Source organism: Bubalus bubalis, chromosome 21, assembly GCF_019923935.1.
Source record: "Bubalus bubalis isolate 160015118507 breed Murrah chromosome 21, NDDB_SH_1, whole genome shotgun sequence".
Classification (NCBI taxonomy): Eukaryota; Metazoa; Chordata; class Mammalia; order Artiodactyla; family Bovidae; genus Bubalus; species Bubalus bubalis.
In genome coordinates, this window is record NC_059177.1 from 39,134,499 (window position 1) to 39,156,621 (window position 22,123).

The 22,123-nt window shown below is 40.5% G+C and overlaps 1 protein-coding gene across 7 annotated transcripts in view; it reads right to left on the reverse strand.

Moving 5' to 3' along the window:
* Window positions 1-22,123, reverse strand: part of PTPRG (protein tyrosine phosphatase receptor type G) — a 786,384-nt gene that overhangs the window by 142,952 nt on the left and 621,309 nt on the right. For all 7 annotated transcript variants that reach the window (XM_006062977.4, XM_006062979.4, XM_025272603.3 and 4 more), the window contains 2 exons: window positions 19,745-19,902; window positions 7,127-7,319 (listed from right to left, as the gene is read on the reverse strand). In XM_006062977.4, the coding sequence (XP_006063039.1) occupies window positions 7,127-7,319; window positions 19,745-19,902 (351 nt within the window). The remainder of the gene's footprint in view (window positions 1-7,126; window positions 7,320-19,744; window positions 19,903-22,123) is intronic.

A 22,123-nucleotide genomic window follows, 5' to 3' on the forward strand; every position in this document is an offset into this window, starting at 1 on the left:
ATGGCTGATTCATGTTGATGTATGGCAAAAGCCATAATATTGTAAAGTAATTATCCACCAATTAAAAAAAAAAGAAAAAAAAAAGTATGAGAAGCCAGGATGTTGGAGAGTCTTAAAAAACCAGCTGTATTTTAACTTCTTTCTTAATCACTTTCAAGATGGGCACGGCAAACCGACTCTAGCATTCTTGCCTGGAGAATCCCCATAGACAGAGAAGCCCGGTGGGCTACAGTCCATGGGGTCACAAAGAGTCAGACACAACTGAGCCACTAAGAACAGAACAGCAATTTCCCTCCAATGAAAAAAAAGGAAAAAAAAAGTATGAGAACCCAGGATGCTGGAGAGTCTTAAAAAAACCAGGCTTTTTTTTTTTTTTTCTTTTTACTTCTTTCTTATTCCCTGGAGAAGGAAATGGCAACCCACTCCAGTACTCTTGCCTTGAAAATCCCATGGACAGAGGAGCTTGGTGCAGGCTACTATCCACAGGGTCGCAAAGAGTCAGGCAGGACTGAGCAACTTCACTTTCTTTCTTTCTTTCTTAATCACTTCCAAGAATATAAAGTAACAGCTAGTAATAGTTACTTTTTAAAGAAAAGTGAAAGTGAAAGTTGCTCAGTCATGTCCAACTCTTTGTGACCGCATGGACTATATACATCCACGGAATTCTAGAGGGCAGAATACTGGAGTGTGTAGCTGTTCCCTTCTCCAATCTTCCCAACCCAGGGATTGAACCCAGGTCTCCCACATTGTGGGCAGATTCTTTACCAGCTGGGCTACCAGGGAAGCCCAAGAATACTGGAGTGGGTAGCCTATCCCTTCTCCAGTGGATCTTCCCAACCCATGAATTGAACTGGGGTCTCCTGCATTGCAGGCAGATTCTTTATCACCTGAGTTACCAGGGAAGCCACTTTTTAAAGAAGACAGGTAACAATCTTCTAAGGGGCTGCATTTAAAATGTTATTTTCCTTATACTTCTCTAAGCTGAACTTTCTAGAAGTACTAAGGTAACTTTTGGGAAGAGTTTCTGGGAGCGCAGCTGCCTACAAAGGAATTAAGTGCTCATATCAGAATTTCTTTTATGAAGATAAACTGATTCAAGCTCATTAATCTGGTGAGTAAAAATGATTAAACTGAAAATAGAACAACATTAATATTTTCTCCCAAAATAGCAGAAAACCATGATTTCAATGTCAAACTCTTTTGAAAAGCAACATGGATTTACTTCATTGTTTGCTAATTTGGGTGGAAAGCGGGATGCTCTTTCTCGATGTGTTCTGATTTAAAATAGACTAGTTACTTAGGCATTCTCACACTGGTACATGTCCTTAAAAACTGCCTTTTAACCAAGATAGGAAGCAATCTTTAGCACTAAAAATATAGCTAACAAAGAGATTCCTCCATCAGCAAAAAAAAAAAAAAAAAAAAAAAAAGAAAAAATCATTCTCCAAACACCATGGCAGTGGTTTTAGGAGACTGGGCAGGACCCTGGCAGCTCATTGTCCTCTTCCTTTGCTTTTATTACATTATTCAATGTCATTTTAATTAAGCCATCAAATCACATTATCAGATCAAGTGGTTTTGATTCCACTGTGGTTTGAACAGGTTTCATTACATTAATAACCCATATGTTTCATGTTGTTGGAAGGAAAGTTATTTTTCTCTGTTCACTGTTCCAAAAGCTTTCACAATAGACAGTATTCAGCACTTCATCACCGACGTGCTCTTCCATATGCTCGAGATGTGTTAAGAGTAACTAAAATGACAGCCCATTAAATCTGAAAGTCTATCCACGTTATTTACTGACAAAGGGCAGAGTGGTGACTTGGATGTCCCGTGAACAATCACTGAGCCTAAATATTGTTTCCATTTCCTGGAAACTAGAGCTTTATATTTTTTTACAGATGATATCCATTCTAAGTCTGTCTCAGGCATCAGTACAAGATTAGGGTGACGTTTCCCCCTCTTTGGGTGTCGTGTGCGGCCATGCATCTCCTGCTTGGGTCTGAAAGCTTGATTCTGCTTTTTCTGTTCCAGTATGTCAGATCATCCTGACAGAAGGGCAGGATGGGGGCACCTTAACTCAGGCAGCCTCCTCCACGGTGCTGCTCAATGAACACCAGTTGATGATCACAGCCAGCGAACGAGGGAGGTGGGGCTCAGTCTACTGAGGCTCTGCTTATACATCTGGAGTGGAAGATGAGCAGATCTTAGGGTGGACTGGTCAGTGAGTGGTTACCAAGCTAATAAACCTCTTGCAGTGTCTTGGAAAGGCAGAACCAAGCCATGGACACTTTCACAGTCATGGCCACCATGAAAATACTTTCAAACACGCCTAAGATTGGATTTCTCCGTCTAAGTCTGAGCCATCCCCAAGAGCAGGGGTATGTAAACTATTGTTCCGTGGCTAAATCTGGACTGCCACCTATTGTTACAAATAAAGTTTTATTAGAAGACATTTTCTACACCTACTCATTTATGTGCTGTCTGCAGCTGCCTTGATGCTACAAAGGCAGAGCTGAGTAGTTGCAACAAGAGATCACATGGCCCAATACCTGGTCCTAGATCAAAAAAGCTTACTGGGTTTCCCTGGTGACTCAATGGTAAAGAATCCACCTGCCAGTGTAGGAGACATGGGTTCGATCCCTAATTCAAGAAGATTCTACATTCCACAGAGCAACCAAGTTCAAGTGTCACAACTATTGAGTGTACACTCTAAACCCCTGGAGCTGCAACTATGCAAGCCCACATGCCCTAGAGATTTTGCTCCCACTAGAGAAGCCACTGAAATGAGAAGCCCATACACTGCAACTAGAGAGCAGCCCCCACTTGCCACAGCTAGAGAAAAGCCCACACAGCAATGAAGACCTAGCACAGCCAAAAATCTATAAAGGGACTCTTCCTTTGTATTGGCTCTTCTCTATTCAGATCACTAAGCTTGATAATCGAAGCCCTCCAGGATTCCGAATAATTGTCAGCACTGGTAGCTGGCTTTCAGCCTTTGGTGCCATGAAAATACCTGAGTTTTCTTGCGGGATACAAGGAGGAACATTCGGTCATGTGGACCATGGTTCTATGGCATTTAAAACAAATAGAAACATTATTTAAATGCAATAGGGAAGCAAGTTTCCTGGTGGTCCAGTGGCTGACTCTGCGCTCCCAATGTAAGGGGCCTTGGTTCAATCCCTGGTTGGGGAACTAGGTCCCATATGCTGCAGTTAAAGAGCTCACACGCTGCAACTAAAAGAACCTGCATGTAACAACTACAGATTCCACATCTGCAAGTAAAAACATCCTGTGTGCCACAACCAAGGCCCGGCACAGCCAAGTAAACACATAAATATTAAAAAAAACAGGGACATCAGTAGTCATCAGATCAGATCAGATCAGATCACTCGCTCAGTCGTGACCGACTCTTTGTGACCCCATGAATCGCAGCACGCCAGGCCTCCCTGTCCATCACCAACTCCCGGAGTTCATTGAGTAGTCATCAGGAAAGTGCAAATCAAAACTAGAGAGAGATACTATTTCATATCCATTAGGATGACTACAACAAAAGAGATATTTAACAAGTGTTGGTGAAGATGTGGAGAAACCAGAACCCTCACATGATGCTGACAGGAATGTAGACGGGCACCGCTGCTTTGGGAAAACTGCTTGGCAGTTCTTAAAAAAAATGAAAACATAGAGTTGCCCTATGACACAGCAATTCCACTCCTAGGCTTATATCCAAGAGAAATGATAACATTCATTCACACAAAAATGTGAAAACGAATGTTCAAAGCAACAATATTCATAATGAGCCCAAAGTGGGATCTATCTATTGACAAACGGATAAGCAAAATGTGGTATATTCATACAATGATGTATAGTTTGTTCATAAAATGAAATGAAATTCTGACACATGTGCAAATATGGATAAATCTTGAAAATATGATGCTAAGTGAAAGAAGCTAGAGACGAAAAAGTCAAGTATTGGAGGATCCCATTTATGAGCAATCTCCATAACAGGCAACTCCATACAGACAAAAAGCACATTACTGGTTTCCTGGGCCTGGGCAGGAAGCAGGCATGGGAGAAAAAGGAGTGACTGCTAAGAGGGATGGAATTTCTTTTGGGGGTGACGAAAAGTCCTGAAGCAGATACTAGTGATGATCACATAGCTTTGTGAATACAGAATACCACTGACGGGTACACTGCAAAAGAGTAAACTATATGGCATGTGAATTAAATCTCAATAAAGCTGTTATTTTAAAACAAACAGGGATACTATTCAGCAGTAAAAAGAAATGAGCTACTGATCCACTACATGGATAAATCCTAAAATCCTAAAGTCAAAAGCAGAGCTGAGGTTAGGAGAAAGAACTGACTGTAAACAGGCATGAAGGAACTCGCTGGGGTGAAGAGAATGTTCTAAGAGTAGACGTGGTAATGGCTGCACAAGTGTAAGTTTGATAAAAATCACTGAATTGCACATTCACTACACCTGAACTTTATGATATGTAAATCAGGCCTTGAAAAAAGCATTAAAAAAATAGAAAACTTTCTTACATCACTGACAGAATTGTAAAGTGGAACATAAGGTCATTCTGGGAAACTGGTCAGTATCTAATCAGATCCAAACATACATGTATCCTTAGGCTATAGTCATTTTACTACAGGGTGCATAACCAACAGAGATGTGTCCACATGCTGGTTAAAAGGCATGTTCAAGAACTTCCCTGATGGCTAAGACTCCGTGCTCCCAATGCAGGAGACCCGGGGTTGATCCCTGGTCAGGGAACTAGGTCCCAACATGCTTCAGTTAAGGGTTCCCAGGCCACAACTAAACAGATTCCATGTTTAGCAGCCAAGACCCGGCACAGCCAAATAAGTAATTAGAAAAAACAAACTTGCATAATTACCAAAACATGAAAATAAATCTACAAATTCATGTATATTAAAATGGATAAATTCAGGGATAGTCACACACTGAAATTCAGCAACAAGAACAAACTACAACTACATGAAATAGCATAGGTGACTCTTCAAAGCAGTGTAAAGCACAGAAGCAATTCACACAAAAGAACTTGGTGAACTGATTCTATTTATACGAAACTGATCAGGAGGCAAGACTATGACCATGGTTATCCTTGGGAACGGGCAGTGACTAGGAATGGGGAGAGGAATGTGCTTTGGGAAGCTGATGTGATGTTAGTTTCTGGATCTGGGTGTGTGTCACTCAAGTATATTCAGTTTCTGAAAAGTCATCAAGTTGTATGCATACTGTGTGTGCACGTTTCTGTAGGTTACACTCCAACACTATGCTAAAAAAATTAAAAAGAAGACTGTCTACATTTCTGTCTCTAGAAAGATCACAAAACATTTTAATATTCAAACATCTTAAGAGTCAGCAATGGATGCACACCATGATCACTGTAACCTTGTAAGATGAAGAACTGATTCCCTCTAAGGATGGGTCCTTGGTTCTGCTCAAAATCAGAGAAAGCCCATATGGTGGAGGATACTGCCCACTCTGACAATTTAATGCAATGGAAACCAGTGTCCTCTCTAATTTCCTTGGGTAAGAAGGACTATGCACCCTCTCTGCACAGCTGGTATATCAGATGCTCAAGCCCATCTATCAGGAAAGAACTTTGTAACTGTCATAACGTCAGCATTTCCAAGCTATCAGGTCCTATACTCACTTGTGATATAAATTCCCCATCCTCCAAACGTCCCACCTCTTGCAACATAGTCAGCCCTAAGAGCTTTCCCCAAGCATGTTCTCTTGGGAGAAAGCTTTACAGTTTGGCCGTTTGCTTTATTTTTAACTTGGATTAAAAAAAAAAAAGGCCAAATGAGGTTCTTCATGCCAGTCCAATCCAAGATAGTTTACAGGTTTGCGTGCTTCTCAACCTTCCTGCTGTTCCCAGTTGATAAATGAGGCCCTTGACAAAGTGTCAGCCCCAAATTAGTTGATTCTCAAGTATGTCTTGACGGAACCTGGCCAGACCAGCTTCTTCACACCGTCCTCTGACAAAAGTACACAGACAGGAAGGAGATGATCACATTGTTAAAGCTCCCTTTCCTCTTCTTTTAGCTCCTTTGCAGATACATGAGCCTGGAAAATGGGCTCATTCTTATCATCAAAGGGCACATCAATGCAGTTATTTCTGGAATATCAACTCACTCCTCTTGTTCCTATAAAGGTCATATGCCAGTAAACTGGTTCCTTTTACTGGAGGTAGGGGTATGCACACTCCTGAAATAAAGCCCTTGCATATAACTCACGATGCTAAAAATACCACAGTCTAACTGTCAACGTCAGTAAATGACATAAACGCTTCCCACATCACCCAAGCTCATTATTTCAAAAGAGAACTGGCTTGGGAAAGACCCATTTCTTCAAACCCAAAGGAAATACCTTCTTTTTCCTTCCTCCCTTCCAAATACTGGGACTTTGACAAGCCTTATTCCTTCAAGGGTTTCCTGAGCTCTATGATTTTATGACAAATCACAGAGCTTGAAGGTTGGGCTATGAGGGTAGAATCAGACTTTCCAATTTCCTGGGAGAGAAATTCATGACCGTTTCCCATGAGAAAGGAGAAATGGAGAAAGATTAGGACACAAGCAAGTTATGAAACTTATGTTTTTCAGATCTGGGAATTGAACTGTTAAACCATAGATCTAAAAGGTTACGTGATGTCTGGTGGAGGTGGAGAGCTGGAAGGGGACTTCTTGCCTAGTATAGAAGTTAGTAAGAAAGCTGAAGACTGGGGTGTTGAAAGCAAGTCTGAGGTTCTGATGTTTGAGCTCAAACACCTGATTGCAGCAGGCAAACAGTTAAAAAGTAAGACACCAAAAAGCTTTAACACATCAACAAGTTTAGTGCTGACGCTACAAGGTCAAATTACAGAGAGAAGGACTGATATTTCGCTAGTCAAAAGGGCAATTCTGAACATATCTATTTAACTGAAGTTATTCCCACAAATGCTTCTATTTATCACCCAGACAAGTCTCTTTCAGCAGAGAAACATGCTTTTAATGCCAAGTTCCAATTCTTGGCTGGTTCCGAACTCCTTTTCACTTAAAATAATTTATGATAAAGAAATCTTCCTCTGGGCAAGGGCACTGAATCCAAATGTACCTTTAGAGGCTTCCGTCCCCAGTGGGTTTTCTAAGAAGTCCGTCATGTCGTGGTTCCAGGCGTCACGAACGGCAGACTTGTACACCACCCTGTTATTCAGGCCCTGCTGTGGCCGGAAGTTATTTCTCAGATACTCCACTGACTTGACGTGGTCTTGCTGCTCCGTGGTGAAGATGGAATAAAAAGCCTCGAGCTGAACATAGAACCAGAGAAAAGGAGAAAAAAAGAGATTTGGTTAGAAGGCTACATGGTCCAAAGCCAGGAGGGGTGATGAGAACACAAGGCGCTGGGAGGTGCCCGAAGTCGAATGGGACAAACTCAGCCAGACACAGGCTGCCTGCTGGCATCACTGCCCGTGGGCTTATCTGTCTGCGGATTCTTTTCTGTCAACTGAAAAGGAAAACACTTCATTGGAAGGTGCTTAGAACTCTTGCAGCTCGTGTCTCAGACAAGAGGCCGGGTCTTTCTGCAGCAACCCCCCAGCCATCCCTGCCCCAACCCCTGGCAAGAACGAACTTCCGTATCACAGGAAGCAGCACAGAGTTATATAGTGAAACTGCTAGTTTGAGACTCAGACTTCCTGGGTGGGAATTCTAGCTCAATGGCTCAACAACTCTGTGACCCTGAGAAAGTTGTTTAACTTCTCTTGAGCTTCAAATCTTCGTTGGTGAAATGGTGAGAATCACTGCAACATCGACCGGATAGGGTTTGGGTCAGCAGTAAATGAGATTATCCATGCGTGGTCATTAAAACAGTTCCAGGAACAGAGGAGCTTTAGAAATATTCGCAATTTATCAATAATTCTTACTAAGTACCTTCTTATATACTAGGGATACAGTTACTAAGTCACAAAGCTGACAAGCCCATGATGTGCAGGTTAAACTACTGAAGTTCAACATTTACCAGATGGGTAATCCATAAGCAAATTATTCAAGCTTTCTGTAACAGGTTTCCTCATCTATAAAATGGATATGATACTAGTACTGCCTTTCTTAAGGTTGTTAAAAAGATTAAAATCTATGAAGCAGCCAGTAAGTCCGTAGTAAAGATTAGGTGTCATTATTATAAATATTACGAGGAAACATTTTCCTCAAGACTGCTGTCTAAACTTTTAGGGGAAATCAAAGAAAAATTCAGGACTTCAGGATCCTATTTATACTACCAAAAAGGATTCTTTGTGGCCCTCAACATTCTGCATAGCATAAAAAAGGTCATATGGAATCTATAAAAATAGTACAGATGAACCTATCTGCAAAGCAGAATAGAGACACACAGGTAGAGAACACATGTATGTACAGCAAGGGGTAAAGGGTGGCAGTGGGATGAACTGGGAAACTGGGAGACATGTATATACTACTATGTATAAAACAGGTAACTAACGAGCATCTCCACAGGGAACTGTACCCAATGCTCTGTGGTGACCTAAATGGGAAGGAAATCTTCAAAAGAGGGGACACATGTATAAGTAGAGCTGATTCACTTTGCTGTACAGCAGAAGCTAACAACATTGTAAAGCAACTATACTCCAATAATTTTTTTTTTTTAGAAAAGATCATTCTATTATATAAGAGGAATAGAACAGGGGCTAAGTGACAGAGATTTGTTCTCAATGGGCCACAAAGATACTCTTGTAACCAAAGAAATGGAGCATAACGTAAAATGTCCAGCCACCAAAACACCAACTCCTTGAGCTGCCGTTAAAAATGAAATAAATAGAGAAACTGAACGAACTCTTTCTGGCCCAACCGGCTCCTTGAATGCCAAATCAGAATGCTTTCTGCAGGACGGAATTACAAGGGAAAATAGAAAACCGCTTCCCAAGCTGAGATGGAGTGGCTTCCCTAAACTTAACAGGACCAGGAGGTGGTTAAGCCAATGGACAATAAGAGAATGAGGACCAGGATTTCTGGATGGGCGTCTTGAAGCCTGGAACGAACCCCAGTGTTTCTCTAACAGCCTCACAGAATGACAGAAAATGACTGGCTTACAGTCTGAAACTCCTCTCTTTGCCTGAAAAGGCACTGAATTTACACTGTCAAGAAAAATCATTTAAGTATACGGATTCACTCATCATTCCACCTCCTCTCCCAATTCTCCTGCACATGGAAAGTGATAATAAACCATGAAACCTTTTCTGCTTTTTCCCCAAGGGAATAGAAGCAGGGTGGTCTTCCATGCAAAAGTAGCCTGTTATTCCCCTTTTATTCTAGTTCTCTACAATTCATAAAACTTCTAACAACTCATGTGGTTGCTATTTAGAATTTGTCTTTCTTCCATTCTTCCTTCTGATGGTCCCTGTTTATGTATCATGAAGGGAGAAAGGCCATAAAAGCAGAATTACGAAAACTGGACTGTTTACTCTGTCCAAAGGTGACCTATTCAGATGAAAATAATTGGAGGTGCTGAAAGGGAAAAATCAACTCAACCTAGCAAGGTGCACACACTTGGTAGAGACTCCCAAAATCAGAACTGAAAGCGTCTCAAAGTGAGAGGAGCTTTCAGGATTTTCTCAGAGAAAATAACTCCTAAAAATTACATGAAAGGAATTACCAAAGACCTTCTGGAGGCAGTCAAGGGAAAGACCAACCAACATGATGAAAGGGAAGGAGCACAATCCTGTGTGGAAAGGTTAAAGGAAGAGGAATTGTTTTGCCTGAAGAAAAGGCAAGTAAGGAGTAATTTGATTAAAGGCCTTGTATGTGAAAGATGATGACCAGCTCTTATCCACGTCCAGAGAAGGCCAAATAAGAGAAAATTGGTTTGCATTAAAGCCTTAAGAGACGTGATTTGAATAGAGGAAGGAATTCCTTAACTTCAGGGTGATTTTTTTTTTTTTTAAAAGAAGAGTGGGCTGTCATACATAGAAAGTTAGACCAGAAATTTTTTAGAAGGGACAGCCATCTGTCATCAAATACTTTCATCTCTGGGATGCCAGGAAAGGATGGCCTGGGAGACCCTCAGCAATGTGACTCCAAGGTCTGTGTATTCTCTTGAATACTTGCTTCTTTCACAGCTCTCATTTAGTACTCCTGAAAAGTTTATTTCTGATGCCTCAGGAAAGAATTAGTCATATAACTGTAAAAAGAGGCAGGTTCTGAATTCAACACAGAAGTGATTTTGCTCAAAGTGCTCTTACAGTTTAATGACATGCAATGGCTTAAAAGCTCAGCCACATCCTTGTCATTAACTCAACTTGCCCGAAGATTTCAAAGGAAGGACGTGATGGTTCTGAGAGTGAACTGATGACCTGGGCGATATTATATTGTCACCTGGATCATAGCTTCTCTTGACAGTCGCATAAAAGAAGAAAAAAGGAGGACAAGCTTAGCAGGCTCATCTAATAAATGTCCTTCGGTATTGGCAGCGTTTACGAAAACTCTGTCTCTCCTCTCAGTTGGATAAAAATTGTCAGTGGCCTCTCCTGCTGGTGACAGGCATGCTTGGCCATTCAGTGGAAGCATTCATGGTCTCCAGACTGGCAAGGGGAACCTATATTTTTCACTTGGGCAGGAGGTCAGCGGTCATCTGGACAAGACAACTTCTGCAGCTCATCACACAGCTGTTGCATGTTGTCCCTGAGTCCTCACCCTTGCCTTGAAACCCACAGTTGCTAAAGGTAAACCTGGCCACCACCAGGACCCTGACTTTGTTGGATTCCATGGGACGCCATTCACAGGGCGTCCATTCACAGTGATCCTTCTAAAATGTACACGGGATCCTTCTCAAATGTACCTTGGTCCACCACCTTTCGACAGGTATTATCAGTAAACATTTTCCTGCCTGGAATAATTCCTGACACAGAAAAGGTACTCAGTAAATATGACTGTCATTAGCGCATGCATCAGTGCATAAGTCGTGTCTGGCTCTTCTGCGACCCCACGGCTGTAGCTCACCAGGGTCCTCTGTCCATGGGATTCTTCAGGCAAGAATACTGGAATGGGCTGCCATTTCCTCCTTCAGGGGATCTGCACAACCCAGGGATCAAACCCAGTCCTCTGCGTCTCCTGCACTGGCAGCTGGATTCTTTACCACTGTGCCACCTGTCATTACTATTATTATTTTGTGAAGAATGTAGTAACTATGATTGTGTGCTAAGCTTACAACAACCATAAGAAGTTCTCGGCAGCTTCTTTTTCCTTTTCTTTTCTTACAGTACATATAGACATATATATTAACAATGTATATGATACATATATATAGTAAACAATACATATGTAGTTACATGTATAATGTCATTACATATACACTGTATATATATATAATGTGTCCATGTATATGTATCATGAATATTTGCATCTCATCAAACTCATTATGTGCCAGGTACCTTTGTCAAGCCCTTCATAAACACTGTTTTGCTAACTTAGTCTTGGCTCAAAATAACAACATTAGAGTGACATTATTCATAATGTTATTATGATATCACTAACACTAGAAACTAATATTTACTGAGCGTTGATTAGGCACACTGTGCTAAGAATGTTATCTGCTTTCTCCTACTTTATCCTCATATAAATCCAGTACTGTTGGCGGTATTACCATCGTTTTTTATTGTTTTGTATTATATTGTTTTGACTGAGTAGGAACTTGGGCTTAGAGACATTAAGTCACTTGCTCAGAATCACACAGAAACTGAGAGGTGAAGTGAGGATTAGAAACCTGGGTCTATGTGACTCTGCTTTTCACACTTTCAGTCACTTTGTGCCACACGCGTAACGGCTTCAGTATTATTCACCGGAACAGCAACACTGTAGTGGACAAACGGAATTTGATGTTAGTACAGACGTCCCTAAACCATTCCTTTTAGCTGCCCTCCAAAGACCCTACCATGCAGGGCACCCACTACTGCCATTTCACTACTGGCAGTATACATCTACTCACATTGTTCTGCACTCTGCAAAGACACGGTCTGCAACCCAACACGGGAAGAATCAGGAATTATGAACAAGACAGGAGGGGAAACGGAAAACAGATTCACCTCACCAAGCCTGTACTTTTCTTTCCCTTATTCTTTTCCAGAGGCATGTAATAAACACACTTGGATTTACCTTGAATATAATTAACGAACTCTTTATCATTTAGGGAAAATAAATGAAAGTTTTTATTTCTGTAATATTAAATTGACTTTTTAACTTTTGAAGTGAACATGTAAAACATTTCCTTCTTTTATCCCTGCTTGGGGAGTTGTAATTGCATTTTAACTGGTGATGTTTCAAGAACAATTTTAACCTTGAATTGCAAATGTGCTGGCTGGAAGTGTATATAAATCAATTCAACTTAAGTTTTCATTGTAAAAACATTACAGAGAATAATTAGTTTTTAATCTGTCAGTTTGAGTCAAAGGAAATTTGAAAACTATTCATACTGTTTGTAAGATCTGGTCCATAAGATGTGGGAGAAGACTATCATGGTTGAAGGGGGCAAATGAGAGAAAATCAAAAGTAATGTAATTACCAACCACGGAAAGGCTGATGTGCACCATATTTTATAGGCTGTATATAGAATGGCAATTAAACCAAGCTAGAGTCCATTATAAGAATAATAATAAACTCCAGGGTAAACATTAGGATCCATAATGTCACACCTAAGGTCATGGGGACGTGAGTTTTGTCATACATTTAAGAGGTATGTATGGTTTGGTTGCTGCATAAGTAAACAAGATAATAATGAGGGAATATGAAATTCCCAGTAGCCTGGAGCATTCCAAGTTTTACTTATTGAACCATGGCTATAAAAATAAAATCTGAGAATGCTCCATGCCTGCAGGCTGTGCTCTCTCCCTGCAGCTATGGACAGTTTTGGGTGAAGGTGATTATAGAAAGGCCTTCTACAGAAAGAAGAGGATTTAACCATAATTAACAATGAAACCTACCTGTTATGGGCTAATAATAGCATCTTCACTCACTATTAAAAGAAAGTCTTTGTTTAAATCACTGCACGTTGTGTAGTGTTGGAAGAGAAACTCTTTGAATTACGTGATTCATCGGTTGTTATGGCCTTGAGATAAATATGAGAGGCCCAACCATCAGCAGTCATGGCCATTCTGCTGGTAATGCGGCTAGTCCTACACATTGAAACGATAGTATTTTGGATGCATGAGGTTAAATAAAACATATTATTAAAATTAATTTCACCTGTTTATCTTTAAATATTTTAGTGTGGCTATCAGAAAATTTAAAATGATATATGTGGCTTGTTTGTTGCTGCTGGACAGTGCTGTCTGAGTGGCTTCAGCAATTAAAAAAAAAAAAAGGCAACAAAGAAACCCACCTAATATCTCTGAGTACTTCTTGTGGTGCCAGGCACTAGTCTTGAGCATATCCCACATGCACTCCATCAGTGAATGTCTATAATGACTCTATAAAGTAGGTATTATTATTATTTCCATTTTACAGATGAAAGTTGAGGCACAGAGTTAGTGGAGCAATTGATTAGCTTGGATGAAGAATATAGCCAAAAATGGAACAGCTTGGCTCCATATGGAACATGGTCTTAATTCAAAAGAGTTGCTCTACTCTTTATGACAGGGACAATATTGGTTGAAATTTTAAAAAGTCATGTCACTTAAAGACCCCACATAAACACTATTAAAACTAATACATGAATTCAGCAAAGTACAAAGATACAAGATTAATATTCAGAATTTGTTTACAGTAACAATGAAATGCCAGAAAGTTAAAAAAACAAAAAATCCATTTTAAAATTGCATCAGAAAACAAAATATCTAGGAATAAACCTAGTCATTAGGTGAAAGACCTATATGCTGAGAACTATAAGACACAGATAAGGGAAACTGAAGATGACCCAAAGAAATGGAAAGATATCCCATGCTTGTGGACTAGAAGAAGTAATGTTTAAATGGCCAGATTACCCAGAGCAATCTATAGATTTAACATGATTCCCATCAAATAACCCATGACATTTTTCACAGAACTAGAACAAATATTCCTAAAATTTATATGGAACCTCACAAGACCCTGTATTGTTAAAATAATCCTGGAGGAGAAGGGGGAAGAAATCAAAGCTGGAAGCATTACCCTTCCAGACTTAAGACAATATTACAAAGCTACAATAATCAAAACAGCATGCTATTGGCATAAAAACAGATGTATGGATCAACAGAACAGATGAGAGAGCCCAGAAATAAACCCATATGCCAATGGTCAGTTAATCTACAACAAAGGAAGCAGAAATAAATAAAGGGGAAAAGAAAATCTCTTCAGGAACTAGTGTTGGGAAAGCTGGACAGCTGCATGTAAATCAGTGAAGTTAGGACACACCCTCACACAATACACAAAAATCAACTCAAAATGGCTTAAAGACTTAAATATAAGACATAACACCATAAAATTCCTGGAAGAGAAAATAGGCAAAACATTTTTGGGCATTAATTGTAGCAATGTTTTCTTAGGTCACTTTCCCAAAGCAAAAGAAATAAAAACAAAAGTAAACAAATGGAACCTAATTAAACTTAAAAGCTTTTGCATAGCAAAGGAAACCATCAATAAAGCAAAAACACAACCTATGAAACGGGAGAAAATATTTGGAAACAATGTGCCTGACAAAGGGTTAATTTCCAAAACATACAACTCAACATCAAAAAAAAACGACCCAATCAAAAAATGAGTAGAAGTCCTAAAAAGACATTCCTCCAATGAAGACATGAAAGATGCTCAATATTGTTACTTATTATACACATGCAAATTTAAACTACAATGAAGTATCAGCTCACACCGGTTAAGAATAGCTATTATCAAAATGTCTACAAATAATAAATGCTGAAGAGAGTGTGGAGAAAAGGGACCCTTCTTACACTATTGGTGGGAGTGTAAATTGGTACAGACACTATGGAAAATAGCATGGAGGTTCCTCAAAATACTAAAAACAGAGCTACTATATGATCTAGCATTCCCACTCTTGGGAATATATCTGGAAAAGACAAAAACTAATTTGAAAAGACACACGCACCCCAATGTTCATAGTAACACTATTTACAAGAGCCAAGTCATGGAAGCAGCCCAAATGCCCATTAATAGATGACCAGTTGTGCTCCCCTTCACATACACACAATGGAGTATTACTCAGCCATATAAAAGAATGAAATACTACCATTTGCAACGACACAGATGGACCTAGAGAATATCATACTAAATGAAGTAAGTCAAAGAGAAAAAGACAAACATTATATGATATGACTTATATGTGGAATATAAAAAAATACAAATGAATATATATACAAAGCAGAAACAGACTTATAGACATAGATGACAAACTTATGCTTACCAAAGAGAAAAGTGGTGTAGAAGGATAAATTAGAGTATAGGATTAACAAACCACTGTATATAAATCAGACACGTAATAGGATTTACTGTGCAACATAGAGAACAATACTGGACCTCCTGTAATAACCCATAATGGAAAATAATCTGAAATATATATATATATATATATATATATATAATTGAGGCACTTTGCTGTACATCTGAAACTAGCACAATATTGTAAACGAACTATGAACTCCAATAAAAAATCAACTAACTTCAATTTTTTAGAAGTCAAGCAAATAAAACAAATAAACTAGTCTTTTTGATAGAACCTCCAAGAAGCACTTCAACTAAACTGATGCTAGGAGAGATTATATGCAGTATCATATTTCAAACTATAGAAGCCAACAGTCTTGGAAAGTGAAGGTTGGGATAGTCTCCGATGGCCAAAGTATCACCATCTGACAGCCACTGCTATGGAATAAAACACATCCTAGATAGTAGACTAAAAATTATCATGTTCCCTGACTGATCATGAATACAAGGCAGGGACCTATCTCAATGTGCTAGTCCCTATTCCTTTGGCCTTCTATGCCAGGACTGAGGGTGATGCCGTTTTGTTTGGGTGACAAAATCATGGCTGGATTTTTGCCTGATATTTACAGTCGACCTGAGGGGAGCCACACAAGCCATGCTGACTGCTGATCAACCAAGCCAACCAATGTGATTCTATTACCTACACCACATTCAAATCTAGATTATCACAGAAGCCCGTGTCAGAGCTCACTGGCTGCAGGGTTGGTTTGAATGCCCAAGGAAACCCACAAAAGAGGCTCATATTTATTCAGAAAGACATCCACATCATACAAGTCAACAGTAAGTGCTCAGCACTCTATTTTAGGGTGAACCTGCTCTCCTTTTCACTGCTGACAGGTCCCCACCCTGTAGAAGAGAAGAGCCTTTGGAGAAAAGGAAGGATGAATGACTAGGAAAGCTTTTTTTTTCCCCCCGACAGAAGCAGACATGGAATTCTGTCTACTTGTCTTCTCTGAATTGGCCATTTGCCTTTCTGAAATGAACATTCTGTGCTAACTACAGAAAGAATGTTGGCAGGCCCAAGGTGGGAAGGGCTGAAACGGTAATACTTGGATGGCTAACACTTTCCTGTCTGAGGACTGACACAGTGGTGACCTCCGCTCAGCTCAGCAGCAAGGAACCCATGTGGCCACATGAAAATGAGTCGCTTCCTCCCTTGGGAAACAGGAAGGGATATATGAAGCTGAGCTTGATGCAAGTGGAGCATTATCTAAAGACGGCTCAGAAGCAAGAAACTGGGGAGCCAGTATGACTAATTTATTTCTTCACCATTCTCTTGAAACAATAGTACCTACAGAGAGATCATAGACTGAAAATCGCAGGGAAAAACAAAACAAAACAAAACTCTTCCATTATTTCTCTTTGAGAGTATGAGTAGCAGAGTAGAAGCATAAAAAGATGTTAACAAAGCACTTTTTAAGATACCCAGTTACCAAATGTCAAAATGCTTCTCATTGACAAATACTTGACAAGACATCCAAGCCTAAAACTCTGTATTTTATTTAAGATTCACCAAACTGCAGTAAAACCCAGTTATGTGTTAAAGGTCTATTTCACCTCAGCCAAACAATTACCTCTCTATGCCTCCCCCTCACATGGCACCCTCCAAAAAAAAAACAAAACAAAAAAAGCCAAACTTGAATTTTCTAACCTCATTATCTCAAGACTTTTTATCTTTGAAGACAAAAGCATTTATCTTAATTGACAAAAAGGGTCCCTTTTCAAAGCTCTGTACCCCGCCCCGAACCTTGAGGATATAAATATTTGGACTGCAGTTTTCTTACATTTTAATAAAACAATGCTGGCCTCACCATAAGGAAGAAAATTTGTTTTATATTTCATTATCTCCTTAAAGCCAGCAGATCCTGTTCAGCAACCAAATTGCTAGTCCTTCTTTTTTCATCACAATGGAATTAAAAGGAAAAAAAGAAAAATCTGAAAGTAAAATGCCTGCCAACCTTAGTAAGGCCAAATTAACCTGTTTCCCTGGTCCCACAGCACCTACGTTTTCTAGTGGGATCTCTCTCCGTCACATAGGTCCTTCTAGATAATCTGCTCCCTTCCCACCTCCCTCCCCTGCCCAGAATGGCAACAAACACTGATGTCTCAGGACACAACCAGCACCTCTGCTGATTTATGAAGAAATGGACACAAGACCAAGGCCATCCGACTTGCTGTTGGCTAACTTCTACTCAGATCTATCTTCCTGAATACTTGACCCAAGACCCAGACCACTAACAGCTGGCAGCCGGGTGGTGCTGGAGAAGACTCCTCAGAGTTGCCTGGACAGTGGGAAAACAAACCAGTCACTCCTAAAGGAAATCAACCCTGAATGTTCATTGAAAGGGCTGATGCTGAAGCTGAAGCTCCAGTACTTCGGCAGATGATGTGAACAGTCAATTCAGAAAAGACGCTAATGCTGACAAAGATTGAGGGGAGGAGGAGGAGGAGGGGGCGACACAGGATAAGATGGTTGGATGACATCATCAACTCAATGGACATGAGTTTGAGCAAACTCCAGAAGATTGTGAAGGACAGAGAAGCCTGGGGTGTTGCTGTTCATGGGGTTGCAAAGAGTTGGACACAACTTAACAAATGAACAACAAACCATACTGGGCTCCAATCCCCTCCAAAGAAAACCATACTCAAACTGGGACAGAGAGACAGCACCAGAGTTTTGCAAAAGGATAGAATCACAAAGCTGTGGCAGAAACTCTTAAGATGTAAGAGCTGGCCCCTAAAAGACAGAGAGTACAACTCGTGCCTCACTTGCTAGTAACAGTCCTGGTCATGATGTCTTCATCTCAGGATGTCCCTACTCTGGTTTCCTTCAAATATTCCCTCTACTGAAGCTATCTTAAGTGCGTTTCTGTTTCTGATACCCCAAACAGCCCTGACCAGGATACCATCCAATTCTATTTCTCCCATTCCCTTTACTGTACTCTCTGCCCTTGTTATAAAAATCTTTGGACTATTTCCCATGCCAGCCAGGTTCTTAATCTTGTTGCCTGTGTCTTCTTCTGTTATATTAATTTATCATGTAATTTGAAAACTTCCCCCTTCCTCGACATTAGCTTCATCCCTAGCTGACCAACTTTAAGGATGCATCTGTATGGATGTCTCTGATAAGAATGTTCCATTTTTCAAACAGTCCTGAGTCAACAGCTCAAATCCATACACGATCTTACAAATCCTACCAATTCTTCTTGGTCCTATTTTATGAAATTATGGAGGAGAAGTCTACTCTTCTTTTACTGCAATACACGTTGCATTTTTCATCAAAAATCATATTTCCCTTCTTTCCCCATTCCATCTATTAATCCTCATGGGGTGAGGTGATGTCAAGACCTCTCACCCCCTGGTGGATCCTCTTTCTCTGATATTCCCCCCTAACCTCATCCCCATTTTACCAAATTCCTACCCACAGTTAAGAGCTCAGCCTAAGCCCAGCATACTATGACATCTGCCAGGTCACACTCAGAGAGACACAGTTCAATGTAGGGGTTGGCAACATGGGTTTACAATTAGACAAACTCAGGCTTGGTTTTCTGGCTTCTATCTTCATTGACCATGAATCCTTGGTCATGTTATTCAACTTCTCCACACCATGATGTTGTCCTTACCTGTACCACCTGTGTGCAATATACCAAACTCTCAATGTTGTTTTGCAACTAAATTGATTACATGTAAAATGCCTATCACATAGAAAGAGCTCCATTGGTGGCATTTTTTTCTTTCATTTCTTCATGTATACCAATTTCTCTTTTCTGAACTTTGAGGAGGTTTAGTAGCTCAGAGCATGACCTTGGGGTCAGACATCCTGGCCTCACAGCTGGCTGTGTGACCTTGGCAGATCACTTCACTTCTGTTGTGTCTCTTCTGTAAAATGAAGGTACGAACAGCACCTACCTCATAAGACTGCTCATGAAGACTAAATGAGTTAATGCATATAAAGAGCTCAACAGTTCCTGGCATAAGGTCTCATCATCACAGAAGGTGGCTTTTATCTGCTCAAGACTGAATACTTACAAGATATCCGCTTTCATGCCTGCTATTCTCTTCAACTAGGTTCATTTGTGGCTGAGCAAGCCATGTCTTATATTTTACAATTCCCGGGTGCAAAAATATGTAAAGAATCAGTGAGAAGCAAAGGATACCAAAAAACAAAATTGTTATCCTGGTTATACTCTAGCAATGTCATCAGGTTAAGTCAACACAAAACAAGTTAAGTATGGAAGCCCTCTGGGGGCTAAGTAGCTACCTGATGGTAAGAGATGGGGACGGGCCTCCGGAACACTATCCACTCCACAATTTCGCTGCACGGTGGGGTCGTCAGAGAACCTGTGTACCTGTAATAGCTGCCCAGGGATGCAGGCAGGAGGTCCCGGAGGATGAAAGGATCCAGAAAGGTCTCTTTCTCTGTTTAGGAGGAGAGGGAAAAGAAAAGCACAGTTAAGTCCTGCTATGCAGCAGACACACAGTCAAAGCCCCGGCATCGGGCGCCACGTCGCAAGTCTTGTGTTTGTTTACATCCTGAGAAGCATGAGCATTTGGTGGTGGGAGAGCCATGGAAAACAAAGCAGCATTTCCCAGGGTGTGTTCTGAGACTTCGCACAGCGCTGTATTTCATGAAAAACAGGTTCCACGGTGAACAGCACCGGGCAACACTGCAAGTCCTCTCTCTGTCCCCAGGAAACAGACAAAACATTAGCACAGTCGAGTCACTGAGTCCTGCAGAAAAGAAACAGACATGGTTTTGTTTACCTCGTTCCTTTCCAACTTTTTTTAAGCTTTCATAAATTTTAATTAATCCACTGTATTTTAAATATTATTTCAATATTTAATCACAGTTAAAACTATTAATGAGATGTTTTATATATTTTTTAACTAAGTCTTTCTATTTAACTTTTTATTTTATATTGGGGGTGCAGCTGATTAACCGTGTTGTGACAGTTTCAGGTGGACAGCAAAGGGGCTCAGCCATACATATACATGTATCCTTTCTCCCCCAAACACCCCTCCCATCCAGGTTGCCACATAACACTGAGCAGAGTTCCCTGTGCTATACAGTAGGTCCTTGTTGGTTACCCATTTTAAATATAGCAGAGTTGTGCTAAGTCCATTTTTAATGTCTGTTTTAATTTTTAAAAATTATTTATTGAAATACAGTTAACTTACAATGTTGTGTTAGTTTCAGGGGTACAGCAAAGTGATTCAGTTATACCCACCCTTGTTGCATCATAGACCCCTTTTCCATCCAATACTTATGAACTAATAACCAGGTGAACAAACTCTGGGACACCCATGAGATGAAGCAGGAAAATGAAACAACGGCAACAATAAACTGCAATTCCAAAGTTGGTTAACAGTTTCATTATGGCTTCATCCAAGGCTTACTCACATCAAAGGGAAATCAAACCAAGGCATGGCCCTGAATTTATAAAATGATGGCCCAGAAAATAGGCTTCTTCTTTTTACACAAGTGGAGGGGTGTTCTCTTAGGTAGTAGAAATGCCATTTAAGTTGAGACCCAACATTGATATTGTACAATAACTCTATGAGGAAAACAAGTGAGAGAAGAGCTCAGTTCCTGTGTTGCAGAGCTGGGATATGAGCCCAGGCACCTTGACACCAGAGCTTGCACAATTCTGATTCAGCTAAAGAAGCTAAAGTTAACTAGGTGAATACTGAACAGGAAAAGAAGAGCATTTTAAGCTGCGTGAACAGCATGTGCAAAGGTCCTGAGGCAGGAAGGAACAGTACAAGAGATTAGGGGACTATATTATAACTCTCCCCATTAGACAGTAGATCATCTAGCTTCTCTCATAAGTCAGAGAAGGTTGTGATCTCCACCTGGCTTTCAAATGCCTAGTCTGAAATTCCTTTTAGGGCTGTAATAAGGTTACTGTGGTCTAGTCACTAAGTCATGTCTGACTCTTTCGTGACCCTATGGACTGTGGCCCGCCAGGATCCTCTGTCCATGGGATTTTCCAGGCAAGAATACTGGACTGGGTTGCCATTTCTTCTCCAGGTGACCTTCCCGCCCCAGGGATCAAACCCTCATCACCTATGTCTCCTGCACTGGCAGGCGGATCTTTACCACTGAGCCAGCTGGGAAGCCCATCCTGCTAATAGGTTGCCTTAGCTTCTTGATGGCCTCCTCCACAAGCACCCCTGGACACTGGGAACGGCAAGGCTCTAGGTAACTGCATGGACACACCCGTGACTTACAGGAATATTCTTTCCAGCCTCACACCTCCTCCCACCTTTTCCTTTAGAACAACCAGTACAGGTATTTGGGCAAATGTGTTATCCTTAGACTCAAGAGGTCTATATAACTGAGGGTTAAGGCAAAAAACCAACAGAGATCAACTATATTAGAATAATGAAAATGAAAATTTCCTTTTGGTAGAGATTTATTGAACAAAACCTAGTATTTATTTCACTTTTACTATATACCAAGCACTCTTCTGAGTATTTACATGTTGCAGACATTTAAACTGGCTTCCAAGGTGGCGCTATTAAAGAACCTGCCTTTCAATACAGGAGACGTAAGAGATGGAGAGTTTGATTCCTGGATTAGGAAGATTCTCTGGAGGACAGCACGGCAACCCACTTCAGTATTCTTGTCTGAAGAATC